This window comes from Parastagonospora nodorum (genome assembly GCF_000146915.1).
Source record: "Parastagonospora nodorum SN15 chromosome Unknown scaffold_1, whole genome shotgun sequence".
NCBI lineage: Eukaryota > Fungi > Ascomycota > Dothideomycetes > Pleosporales > Phaeosphaeriaceae > Parastagonospora > Parastagonospora nodorum.
Genome location: NW_001884549.1, coordinates 1,145,276 through 1,158,418, shown reverse-complemented (window position 1 = coordinate 1,158,418; position 13,143 = coordinate 1,145,276). Strand labels below are relative to the sequence as shown.

General features: G+C 52.3%; 5 protein-coding genes across 5 annotated transcripts; 2 read left to right on the top strand and 3 right to left on the bottom strand.

Annotated features, from left to right (window-relative positions):
• Positions 1–713: 713 nt before the first annotated feature.
• Positions 714–1,940, top strand: SNOG_00499 (hypothetical protein; the record flags this gene model as incomplete). Its single annotated transcript, XM_001791131.1, has 3 exons — positions 714–810; positions 866–1,218; positions 1,266–1,940. 3 exons carry the CDS (start codon positions 714–716, stop codon positions 1,938–1,940), a joined length of 1,125 nt encoding a protein of 374 aa, XP_001791183.1.
• Positions 1,941–3,569: 1,629 nt separating this feature from the next.
• SNOG_00498 (hypothetical protein) lies at positions 3,570–5,009 on the bottom strand (the record flags this gene model as incomplete). The annotated part of the gene is made up of 1 exon (XM_001791130.1): positions 3,570–5,009. The coding sequence occupies one exon, from the start codon at positions 5,007–5,009 to the stop codon at positions 3,633–3,635; it is 1,377 nt and encodes a 458-aa protein (XP_001791182.1). The 3' UTR covers positions 3,570–3,632.
• A 1,585-nt stretch (positions 5,010–6,594) lies between these two features.
• Positions 6,595–10,405, top strand: SNOG_00497 (hypothetical protein; the record flags this gene model as incomplete). The annotated part of the gene is made up of 5 exons (XM_001791129.1): positions 6,595–7,055; positions 7,105–8,199; positions 8,588–8,637; positions 8,687–8,917; positions 8,976–10,405. The coding sequence occupies 5 exons, from the start codon at positions 6,595–6,597 to the stop codon at positions 10,403–10,405; spliced, it is 3,267 nt and encodes a 1,088-aa protein (XP_001791181.1).
• A 349-nt stretch (positions 10,406–10,754) lies between these two features.
• SNOG_00495 (hypothetical protein) lies at positions 10,755–11,328 on the bottom strand (the record flags this gene model as incomplete). Its single annotated transcript, XM_001791128.1, has 2 exons — positions 10,755–10,941; positions 11,012–11,328. The coding sequence occupies 2 exons, from the start codon at positions 11,326–11,328 to the stop codon at positions 10,755–10,757; spliced, it is 504 nt and encodes a 167-aa protein (XP_001791180.1).
• A 716-nt stretch (positions 11,329–12,044) lies between these two features.
• SNOG_00494 (hypothetical protein) lies at positions 12,045–12,761 on the bottom strand (the record flags this gene model as incomplete). Its single annotated transcript, XM_001791127.1, has 1 exon — positions 12,045–12,761. One exon carries the CDS (start codon positions 12,759–12,761, stop codon positions 12,045–12,047), a length of 717 nt encoding a protein of 238 aa, XP_001791179.1.
• Positions 12,762–13,143: the final 382 nt, after the last annotated feature.

The window sequence follows — 13,143 nt, the reverse complement described above, 5'->3', positions numbered from 1 at the left end:
CTTTTCTTTTAGGTCGCAAGTCTTGCTGCTCCGCAATTGTTTGGTATTCTGCACCTACAGCACCAGCGCAGTTGGCGGGACCATGCGGCTACAAAGTGAGGCTCTGTGCTTAGAGTCTTGGAGACATACGCAGTACGTCGGAAAAAAAGGAAAAGTCGGTCCTTCTTTCGCTACAGCTTCCTCGCACATGCGTTGCATGCTCACCTCGACGTGTTAATCTCACAGTTCCACGAGCGCAGTAGAGCCGACGATCTACGATAAATCTCCTTGTCTAGCTGTTTTTAAGCTAGCATTAATCAAACGGGTAGGCCCTATAAGCTTCATCAGACCGACATTAAAAGCGAGTAATCACGCCTCGACCCAGTGCAGATGGGCTGTCATACCGGATGTGGAGTGATGGGTAGGGCTCGACCGAATGAGGCTAGCGTGCTACGCAATACGAAGGTGCAGGGTCTGGGGACAGCTGGAGCTTGTGGAGCTGCCGCGCACGACAAGGCATCACCACCACCAACAGGAAAGCCGCTCTGCACCTTCACTCTTCACCATCACTATCCAGCATCCCGGAGTCGTTGAGCGCTATCCGGAAGGTACTCCCGAGAATTGCTGCGTTTCTTGCCGAACCAGACGGCCCTTGCAACTGAGACGCGGAGATCCCGCTGCTAGGCGACAGGCCGCGTGCTGTGTCGCCGTCTTGCACTGTGTAGCACACCACGATGAAGTTCAACGTCTTCCGCATCCTGGGCGATGTCTCGCATACGTCATCGAAGCTCATTCTGATATGGGCCATTCACTCCAACAGCAGCGCTGAGGGTAAGCATTGGTCGACTGCTCTGCTGTGAAATATGGCTGCTGACGTGGGTGAAAGGTGTCTCGCTCATCACACAAGCTCTCTATGCACTCGTTTTCTGCACGCGCTATCTCGACATTTTCACATCATCTGCGACGGCAGATGGCTGGCACACATGGAACTTCACGCTAAAGGTGTGTGCAGTGATGAGAGCTGCACACAACATGAATTGTGCTGACCGCTATCAGATCTTCTACACGCTGTCCTCACTGTACATCATCTTCCTTATGACCAGCGTATATGCACGCACACGGGAACGAGAAAAGGCATGGAAGTTCGGTCTCTACTGTCTGGCTGGGGCTATTGTCATTGCGCCGTTCTGGTACCTCATCTTCCAGAAGTGGATCATCAGACACAACACTTTCATGGGAGTATGTATGCCGCAACCCAAGTCAAGAGAGACTGCTGACGTGTCTAGCTACTTTGGGTTTTCTCTGAGATACTCGAATCCGTCTGCGTGATACCGCAGCTGCTGTTGCTCCGCCAGACCACCGTCCCGACCGTCATCGATTCCTACTACCTCGTCACGCTCGGCACATACCGCTTCATGTATGTCCTAAATTGGATTGTGCGCGGCGCCAACGAGCCCGCATATGCGGACCCTACAAGCTGGATCTGGGGCTCTATCCAGACCGCACTCATGGTCGACTTCGCATGGGTCTACTACACACGGCAGCGCGTCAAGTTACGAAGAGGCGGCGTGGTCGACTCGGAAGATTTGGGACGCGGCTGGCTCGTCGGTCGCTTGGCCGGTGGGCGCAAGAGCGTGGACTTTGACTTTGACGAGGAATCCGCGCCACGCAACGAAGAACCTGAGCCAGCGAACAAGTGGGGAAGGCGCGGCATCTCGGTGTCCGCAGATGAAGGCGTCGAGGGCGCGCCGAAGAGAAAGAGCCCGGCGGCAGGCAGTGTGGACCCAGAGAGTCAGCCTCTGACCGACCCCGCTGCTTTTGAAGATGAGAGCGACGATGATGCGCCACCGCCGGCTGCTTCGGGAAGCTCTGCAGTCGCGCATGACAGCGGCGTCAGACGAGACGAGTGGGACGACGACGTCGACGACGACGCGACGCCACATGATGGAGCAGCCAAATAAGCCATATGCTTTCTCGATTTCTTCTGAGTATTAGCACGCGTCCATAGCATTTGCAAATTATCACAAGCGAACATGTACATGATCAAGCAAAACTCTAGTCCAACCATGTGCTTTCATGGTCAATTACCATGCAGACTTCCACGCCCGCTGTCGTCCTTCGCTCCACTCCACACCGCGCACCTCACCCGAACTTCGTGTCACACTCGACGTCATTGGTCGCCTGCACTGATCATATCGACAGGGGTGCATATACTTGACCCAAACGATTTCCCATGTGCTTTCCAGGCGAACGGCTGACTGCATATTTGACCGCATTCCGAGGTTTCTAGAAGGCGCGGAGGAAGAAAAAAAAAGTGGGCGGGAACTCATCGTCGCTGATGGTTCGGTCGGGCTGTGTCCTCTGGCTGACTCTACATTGACACGGTGGGAGGCACGCCTCGCCTCCACGCTTGCACCTGCGCACGCGCATGCCACCACACCCAAACAGCAGAAATCTGACCACATCTGCAAGTCCACAGCTGGGTGAAACACACGGCCACCCACTCACCCACCCGCATCCTTCTAGAAGGCGCACTAGAATCCTCCCCGCTGCTGCATGTGTTGTTTCGGACACCGAATTGAACGGGCGCGCGGTGCCCTGCAGCAGGCGTTATAAGACCGCTAATTAGGGCGCGGACGAAGGAATCCTGGCGCCTAATTAGCTGACGGGCTGGTGCGAAGGGCGAGGCTGGATATGTGTGTGGCGAAGGGGTGGTTATGTTGGGTGTAGATGTGTTTGCTGATTGTCATGGTGGGCGCGGTTGCGGTTACTTTTGCTGCGAGGGAGTGCACGGAAATCTGCTTGGATGGAAGTACATCAAGATTAAGCCGTATGCCGCCCACAAGACAGCACAAGACAGCAACCTGGATGGTATTTCTGCCATTGATAATGGGTTCGGAAACGATGTTTTTTGATTGAACTACTTCCACCACTGCTAGCCGTCTCTGGGAACTTGGTTTTATGTAGCTTTTCGCGGCTGTCGAATAAATATTAAGGAAACTGTGTAATATGCTATAATATGAATTGCCGCTATAATAAGCATTACAAGAATTCACGCGCGCTCTGTACAGACCCGATGAACTGTTAATAAGCATCTGGTATATCATATACGAGCCTGAACAGGCTCAATGGCTTGTTAGCACGCGACATATGTCTGGGAAGAACTTAGAGATAGAGAGCTCGTCACTGCCCTCATTAGCGTTTTCAGAGACAGCGGGCACGAATCATTAGCATACCTGGTAGCTATGTAGCTTGATTTACTTCATCTGTAATATTCTGCTAGACTTATGTACAGCTAAGAATTACAATTATGCAGACTCTTTTAGTGTTTAGTTAAAGTTATATTGCCCTCGAAAGAATGAGACCATAAAGCCTGAATTTTAGAACACGATGTTTGCAAATGATACTACGAAGATTTCTTTAAAAAGTATATTTAGAAAGTTTTAGAACAGGGTACTTGCAAATGAAATTAGGAAGATTTGTCTACGAAGTATACTCGTAGAATGTTAGGATAAGGTATTTGCTTGTGGCTTCCTGTGGCATCGTTCTAGCTGTTGGTTTGGTAGTTCCCTTTGAATGCGTGGTGTGTTGCTGAGGTGGTGCGCTGGTGTGCGCAAGATGGAGGGATGAATCATATCTCGACTACAAGCTAACTAACTTTCCGCGCTCGCATCGGGTTTGAAAAACGGACTCTCGCCCATGCCATTGTACGCGTTATATTCCCAAGCTTCCGTCGTGCCGTGCAGGACTTCATACTTAACATGCTGTCCACATCCACTCTCAGCATTCCGACACTCTTGCGTCAGCATGCCCGCGATCTTCAAACCCGCTTCCTGTCCTTCGAACCATGCGCCTTGCAAGTAGCCAAAGTGCTCGGTGCTCGTGGCCTCGCCGGCAAAGTACAAGCGTCCCACGTTGGCGCGCAGATTCTGGTGCATCTCGAGCGTCGTGCCAGAGGGCCAGTTGGTGAATGAGCCGTAAGACCATGGCGTGTTGGTCCAGCGCGGGTAGTGGAATGCCACGGGCTCGGGGATGTTGATGTCCGGGAACATTTGGCGGAGGACGGCGAGGCCTTCTTGCTTGGTGACTTCGTCGTCTTGAGCCTCGATGCGGTAGCTCTGCTCGTCTACCACCGTCACAAAGAGGATATTGGAGCCCGGGAAGAAGCCTTCAGTGGACAGAGATTGCCAGGCTGTGTAGTACCCGCGCGTTGTAGGGTGGGCGTAGAGGAAGAACTGGGTATCTTCTGGCCAAAAGGTCTCGTTGAATTGGTAGAAGATCTTGGTGTAAGTGCCCATGGCAAACGTGGCGATCGAGTCCTGCTTCCAGCTGGGGAGTTCTGGAGTGTACTTGATGACTTCATTCTGGAGAACGCCGAGTGAGACAGTGTTGATGGCATAGTCAGCTTCGACACAAGTACCATCCTCATTCGTGATCGTGACATGAGTATCGCAGTACTCAATGTCCTTTACCACGGTATTAAGGAGCAGTCTGGGATCATTTGCCTTGAGGAACTTGGCTGCTTGCGCGTAGAGCCATATACTGAAGCCTCTGGGATCTACACTCATGTTGTCGTCCTCAGAGTAGCGGTAGAAGGTGAAGTTGTACACGGTGATGCCGAAGACGAAACTGGACTCTTCTGGGGTTTGTGACATCTCCCAATCCCATTCCCACCACTCGATAGCCTTCCGATGAGCGTCCTTCGGCCGCCAACCACCCTGCCATAGACCAGCGCGCATGCTGCGATCTTGCAGACTTTTTGTAAGGATAGTTCCGGCGTTCTGTTCAGCAACAGCATATTTCTCTTCAAACTCATCAATAAGATCGAGGAAGTCGTTGGCACCAGTCTCGTCGTATGTCAAGATCGACGAAAGGTTCGAATTTGTGTTCGATAAATTGGCCTGCTTCGCAAACGTCCAGATTGGGTTCTCAGGGCCGCCTTCCGTACCAGTGCCTTGGACCCAGTTGGCGCCCAGCTCCAAGGTGTATGGATCCCCATTGGCATCGGAGCCGAATTTGAAGCTCTGCATGCGCCCTCCGATGCGATTGTTGTATTCCAGGATGAGAAAGTCAGAGACGGACTGATTTGCCAGAGCTTGCTAGAGGACTTGTTAGTAGCTGTTGGTCCATCAATGCAGTACCTGTTGAAGCTGTCCACACTTGCGTTTTTTGTACTTGCCGACCCCATACCTACCTGGCTGACTATATACATGTAGGAAAAGATGTAAAGTCAATTTCAGATGGGATGCTGTTTAGGTACAAATCTAGATACTGATGGAAGCACACTCACAGCAGCCGTTATACCAGCGACGCCCCCACCGCTACGAAAAGGATGATTAATTTACAGCACCCTGGAGTCGTATGAAATACTCACATGATGGCAACACTAGTCTGCCGACATGCACTGTTCCCATTTCGCCTGCCCTGTGCTGTTGGTGCAGCAAAAGTGGAAACAGAAAGCAGGCACATGGCCATGGAAAGACGCGTAACGCCCATCATGATGGTATTGCCTCTAATATTAAGAGACAGGAATGAAGACGACCTGCACCTCCAGCAAGCAGGTACTTAAACTCCTGGACCCTGTCGTACGTCTCCGGGCACGATGCACCCATGCTACATGACCTAACCCCGCATGCAGCGGGAGCTTCCCTCGATGTGTCTCAACCTATCTTGCTAGATGTCAGGCTGTGGCCAGTGAGTACTGGGTGACGGACGAATCATGTGGTGTTCAAAGTCAGGTCTAGATTGGATGCAGTAGCTAATTATGCAGGTTCCTGATAGCGGAGTAGCGCCAGATGAGTGGATAGGGCAGACACGATAAGGGTTCGCTTGTATTTGCTTCTTGAGGAGGTAAAGCTTTAGCCTCAGCTGTTGGTGTTTGGGGCGTGCACATGTGGCTTGGAGCTATGCGACGCGTCTGTGGTGCACCGACAAAGACGTGTAGCAGACAGCTGAATACAAGCAGCGGTGTGTATCGGTGGCTTGCATAGCTGAGGTACAAGGAGGTGCTGAAGTCGTTGAGATGGCACGATCGAATGCGGGGTTGGTACCACAGTCACGGGTGCACGGAAGGCGCGAGTTCAACGGAGCGGCCGAGTATCTTCATGTCATGATGCAGTCACCTGACTCTTACTCACGAATGATGGACTTGGGTGAAGTTGATAGATGACTGATGGCGCGGGATGAGCAGGGTTTAGGGTTCTACGCGTGGGTGCGGGAGGGGATCCCGCGGGGTACTGGCAGATGTCAACCAAATCTCCCGCCCGCAGCCATCAATCCTCCTAACTTTTCGCTTCAATCGCGCAGGAAAGCACAGGATCATTCCGATTTCACCTCAATTGCTGCCATTGCACCGCCCCACGTGACCAGTACGACCATCAACCGCAAGGATGCAGCTGAGTAGCAGAAACCAGCCCGATCAAGGTATCTTTTGTTAGCAATTGCATGAGACCGGTGTTCGCTGTCAGCGCTGCGAAACCTCGATGAGAGTAGTTTCAAGGCACTGGCGGCGATCTGAGAAATACGGTCGGAACTTGATCAGGTTCATACCTGCGAAAGGACTTCATGCTTGCTTCCCTGCCTGGAAGCCGCTACTAATGTGTCTAGGTCGCCGTCATGGACCTGAATGCTCAACACCAGCACGCGTCCGTCCCGCACGATGAGAAAACGAAATTGGCAGCGGAACCGGACGATGCAGCCCACCATCTGCCGACTCATGAAAGCGATACACATGCCAACCATGGAACACTGCTTGGAAGAACGCAAAGAGCATGGAAAGGCTTTGAGAGACAGCTCGTGGCGTACAACCTCGAGGCGCGAGGCATCCAGCGCGTAGAGCCAGACGAGCGACAAGACCTGAGTTTATTGGGCTATTCCCAGGTTGCTATCATGTGGTTCTCGGTCAATTTGGCCGCGAACAACATCACCCTGGGCATGCTGGGTCCGGCCATCTTCTCGCTCGGATTCCTCGATGCGTGTATGACGAGCGTGTTTGGCGCTGTCGTAGGTTCACTGGTCGTCGCGTATGTTGCGACATTTGGGCCAAAGAGCGGTAACAGGACCATGATATTCTCAAGGTAGGCTTTGAAGGCATCACATGCGCAAACCGGGAACTAACCGCAATAGGTATATTATGGGCTGGTGGCCTTCGAAGATTGTCGTCATCCTCAACATCGTTGTGCTTCTGGGCTACGGCATGATCGATTGCGTGGTTGCTGGCCAGATCCTGTCCGCTGTTGCAGACGGCTCCATGTCGCTTGTTGTGGGCATCATCGTTGTTGCGATCATTGCTTGGCTCATCACGACCTTCGGATATCAAATCTTCCATTACTACGAGCGATGGGCGTGGCTACCTCAGATTATCGTTCTGTGCATCCTGGCAGGCGTTGCGGGGCCGCACTTCAACGTGTCGGCCGAGTCCCATGGCGACGAGGACTCACGAACTATCATTGGCAACAGGATCAGCTTCTTCGGCCTGTCGCTTGCTGCAGCTATAACTTACGGTGGTGGAGCTGCCGACTACTTCGTCTACTACCCGGAACATGCATCTGCATGGAATATCTTCGGGATGACTTTGGCCGGCTTGGTATGCAGCTTCACTTTCGCTTTTGTGCTGGGCATTGGTCTCGCATGCGGTATGGTCATGAGGCCTGACTGGGAAGCTGCATACGGCGTCTCTCAAGGTGCGCTCATTGTGGAAGCGTACAAGCCCCTCGGCTCGTTCGGATCTTTCTGTGGTGTCGTAGTTGCTCTAGGCCTGGTCGCAAACCTCATCGTCCCCACTTACTCGTCTGGTATCGATGCACAGATCCTAGGCCGCTATGCTGAGGCTGTGCCTCGCGTCATCTGGAACACTGTCGGCGTTGTCATCTATACGATTTGCGCGCTTGCAGGCCGTGCGTATCTTGCCGAAATCTTCACCAACTTTCTTGCGCTCATGGGCTACTGGGTTTCGATCTGGATCGCCATCACCTTGGAAGAGCATCTCATCTTCCGTCGTAAGACAAAGTTCAATTGGGCGATCTGGAATCAGAAACAGAAGCTTCCGCTCGGCATTGCGGCATTCGTTGCATTTGTGATCGGCTGGATTGGGGCAATCCTAAGTATGGCGCAAGTCTGGTACCACGGACCCATTGCGAAGCAGGTTGGCACATATGGCGCTGATATGGGAAACTACGTTGGCTTTTCATGGGCGGCAGCCGTGTATCCACCACTCAGGATGTGGGAGCTCAAGAGATTTGGACGTTGATCATACAAGCATCTCGCAGCTCTGATTGAACTCAGCGTGCCAGGTGAGATAGACATGCACACAATACTCATATCAGAGCAAGCCCGTTTTGTGTGCTCAAGCGTTCTTCCTGTCCTCATCGCGCATATTTCAACTGCATAGCAAACATCTTGCCGCTGCCATCTCGTCTCATCTGTTACCTTGTAGTGTATCATCTCGTATCGTTTGCTTGCTTGCTTGTTTCTTTCTCAAGTGTCCGCTCTTTCCTCATTCACCTTGTGTACACGAGGCTTGGCGCGCCTGCCGTGGCAACAGCAGCCCGCATGAGAGGAAATATTCAACCTGCACGCTCCGCTCTCGCCCCACCACCCTCATTTATAGGTTTCACGAGCTTGAAGCGGTCTCCGTCGTCATTGCTGCTATGCCTAGCTGTAAGTACTCAAGATTCCTCGTTCATTTGAACCCAGCGCTTACCAACAGACGCCGAAGCCGACCTGCTTGGTTTGGCGGAGTCGCCGGAGAGCGCAAAGCCAGATGTGCTCTCTCAAGTCAGCTTTGGCTCTGCAAGAAAAAAGCCGACGCTGAAGAACTCTCTCAATGGGGTTCACCACGACAGTTTCTCCGACCTTGTGGGCGCCATGAAGGCGAAAAAGCCATACGCCTGGACTCCCTTACCTATGACAAGACCGTCCTTGATTGATTCTACCAATGGTATGTGAATTGCACCGCAGTGTTACATCTGATTGACTCTATGCTGATCGATGATCAGGCCAACAGCTTGCGTCGCGCGATCGCAACACGAGCGGTCGGACCATCCTCTCGCCGACAGCGAAGACTTTCGTTTCGCCGTTTACGGTAGCGGAATATCTCGAACAGCAAGAGAGCGCACCTTTCTCGCCCCACACTTCTGGACCCCAGGAATCCGTCCACATGGGCTTGGGCACGAGGTTAGCTGCATTGACCCACGAGCTCAATGACTTCTCTTTTGGCGAGGCTAGGCGTCAGCCGCAAAATCTCTCTCCTCCAGCGGCCCCAACATTCCAATCCTCACAGCCTCAGAGATTCGGTCCCATCGATCCACCAACTCCGGTTGAGTCTGTCCGTCAAGATTCCATTGTATCAGTATACCCACATCCCATCGAGGCTGCTCGGCCTTCAGTATCAACCTACGACCGTGCGTCAGAGCCCACTGTACGTGTAACCAAGCTGGGCTGGACATCGGTGCTCGACGAGCTGGAGTTGGTGAAGAGGCAGAAACAAGAAGTCGAGCAACAGCTCGCTACTGCTCAAAGGGAACACCTCGCGCACCTTGACGAAGACCACGATAATGGCGCACAGCTTGGCAAACTTAGATACCAGAACGAAGTCAATCGCGACCAGAAGGCGGCTATGAGCAGGGAGATTGCCCAGAGAGACGTGAAAATCAAGGAACAGCAACTCGATGTTGACAACCTGGACAAGAAGGTCACTGAGATCAAGGACGAGCTTGAACGATGCTCAAGAGTCAAGGGAGAAGTAGAGACTTTGCGCAAAGCCCACCACCTCAAAGCGGAGCAATCAGTCGAACGCGCACGCAAGATGGAGGCTGCTATGGAACAACTCCGACTTGAGCGAGATGCAGCTGTTCGTGCTAACGCTTACGCTGGAGATCACGCTACGCGTGCGCAGGACCTAGTGGAGACTCTCACTAAGCGCGAGAAGATGGTCACTGATCTGCGCCAGAAGTTGCTTGCAGAGCAACTGCGCGTCACGGATTTCGAGGATGAAGTCGAACGGCTCCAAGAGTTGTGCAACCAGGAGAACCTAGACCAAGTCAAAGAGAAACTACTCGAAAAGACCAAGGACTGCGATCGCTTCCGCACTCAGCTCAAGCTGGTAGAGCACCATCTGAAGCTCAGCCAGTCGCGTCTGATGACTGCCACCAATAACGGCGCACTCCTCCGCGGAGCAGCACACATTGTTGCACCTAACGAGAACTGCAAGCTTCCCAAAAAGGTCATGCCATGCTCGGAGTGCTACGCCCTCAACTTACCTTGCGACAGTGGCTCACGCTGCCGCAACTGCATCGAAAGTAACAAGAAGTGTGCCCGGTGGAGGTGCTCGCTGAAGCATAAGCTTGGAGTGTGCGAACGTGCTCCTTGCGCACCCCCGCACGATCCAGATGGTTGGTTGGTGACTGAGCCAAGGCCAGAGTGGTAGACCTCTATCTACCCCTAGCTGGCTACGAAGTGGTGGTGTATAGATAGCTGAGATTGAGGTTCATGGAGTCGATGGGGAAATGCAGGTGTACACTTTGCATGTGCTCTGGTGAGGTACTCATGAGGTTCGCCATACTGCATTGCTAATTCAGTTATAGCGTAGACGGCAAAACGAACTTGACTCCGATGAACTTATGGACATAGTCGCTTCGATCATGGGAGGGATACATTCGCATGCATTCTAGATGCTAGACCAAGCGACTCGTGCGAAAATGATGGATTAAAGAGCATATTCTCATGTGTGTCCTCAAATGCATCTCTGCTCATCATGTTACAAGTAGAGCGCTGATCTATGTCCCCTGTCCAAGTTTCTTCCCTCCCCTCGCTATTTCGTACTGTACCAAACCCTCATGCTTGCCCTGCCACTCATGCCTATGCGCCGCAAAACTCTCACATTCTGGCTGCGGTATCCGCGGAAACATGCCCATCTTCACAATCACCATAGTCGGAAAAATCTCCGCAATGCTCATAATCGGACTAAAAGTAAACCATTAGCCGCCGATCTTGCTCCAACATCTCTCATCCAACGCAGCAGAAACACACTTACTTCCCACACTCCCCACAAAAGCACCTCTCCACACACTTCCCACTCCCCGTCTGCATGTCCCGATACCTCTTCATCACACCCTTGGGATCCTCGACGGACACTTTCTCCTTCTCAATCGCCAGGTTCGAACTCACGTAGGAACCTGCTACTTTGCGGCAGTTGGAGCAGTGACATAGGTGGCCGCGCGGGCGAGTGAAGAGCTCCGAATCCGTGATGGTGACGCGGATGGCGGTGCAGAGACAGGTGGCGGTTAGGTGGGTGGGGAAGGAGGAGGGGGGGTAGAGTGAGGGGGCGCCGGTCAGAGTTGATTGAGACATGGTGGTGATGTTGGTGTTGGTGTTGGTGCTGGTGTTTGAAAGTGAAGTCGGAGTTGGATATGGTGTCGGGTTTGAGGTTGGGCAACTTGATGTATGATCGGCCGCGGAAATAAGCGGCCGTGGAGTCCGTATACGTGCATGAAATGATTTCGGATGGGAAACTGGGGTAAGGATGTTGTGCATATGTCATCGCGTTTAGGGCGTGCGGAGATCTGGATCCTGGGGTCCGGGGGTGGTGATTGGCTGCCTGGATCGAGGGAGCGGGAATGTAAGCGTATAGTACCGGCCTCGCAAGTGGAAACGATTGATGCGACGTCTTTAAATTACAGAGAGAGCTTGTAGATGCACTATGCGTCGGTGGAATTCCTGGCTGCTTTCCCTCACGAGAAGAGGTGAAGAGGTTCTCTACAGAGTTTTGTAGAGAATTTCAGGCTCCCCAAAGCTGTTACTAAGTATACCTCTAAGAACTATTAGCTTATATCGTGCAGTTGTTGCAGAAGAGACACGAGTTCTGCTGCTGCTGCCAGGTGATGTAGAGTTGATGATGTGGTAATCAGATGTGCGATCCTTGCTCCGTCGTGCACGATGGATAATCGCCATTATTTTATCACGCCTCCAATTAGAGAAGAGCGAATTAAGCCAATATACGATGCCCTGGAATGGAGACTCCGCTTTATTTCTTTTAAGAAAAAACCGTCCGGCTAGTATCCAAAATGTCACAAGTACCTCTCATTGCTCCAATAATTCTCTCCTGCTTCAACAACACACCACCCCTCATCTCTTTCTCCATCTCCGTCCGCGGTACACACAACCTTCGCGCGCTTTCCCTCCAACCACTCCGGGGAATGCAACGGCCCGTCATCCTTCCGCGTCCAATCTCCCACCCAGAACGTCACGTTTGACAATGACAAAACTTGCTTTTTCCGCCTCATGTACGCGAACATTCCCTCCGCGCCTTCCTTGTCCACAAAAGGGTTTTGGAACCGCTCTTCGCCCTCACAATCGTGCGAGTCGATCATGGACGGGTCACGTTGCTGCTGGCATTCAGATGCCATGTTCATGTATATGTCCGCGGATTCGAGATGTGGTAGGGAAGCAATGATTCGCAGCGTTTCTAGCGGCCATGTGCCGTTTCGCGGGACGTTGACGGCCAAATGGCTTAGATTGGGCGCCATGCTGGGTAAAATACTGGTGTCAAAGTCCGCAAAGAACGGCTCGTGCACTTGTTCCGGACGGCGGAATTCCAGGGACTGGAGAGAGCTGCCCTGGTGTGCGAGGATGGTCCGGAGCTTGAGGGGGTCGGCATTGCCGACAAATTTGAGATGCGTCAATGTGTTGTTGGGCAGAGCGGTGATGAAGCGTACTTTAGTTGTTTCGAGCTTATGCGGAAACAACAAATAAGGTGGGAGTATGACCAAGACTTCCTTTGTCATGTTGTAGCTGTCGAATTTATGAACTGCATCCATCGTATCGAATTCGGATTCCGATGTACAAGGATGCTGACCGGTTTCATCTTCGCAGGATCTGCCATTTACACTCGTTTTAATGGTTTCCGGACATTTGTCATTCATTGTCCACGAGCTTGCGAATGTAAAAGGAAGAAGGACGGATAGAAGCTTGAGTATTATGGTGATCCGCATGTTAGCGTACGCGGGGAGTTTTGCTGAAACTTCGTGCAGTTGTGATCGAGTTTATATGCAGTGTGCGCCTGTACTGGTTGTTATGAGTCAACGGAAGAGGAGAGCTGTCCTGTTGATGTGTTTGGATGCCTGATTTTGATTTTGCTAGCGCAACAACGCAACACAACATCTGGTG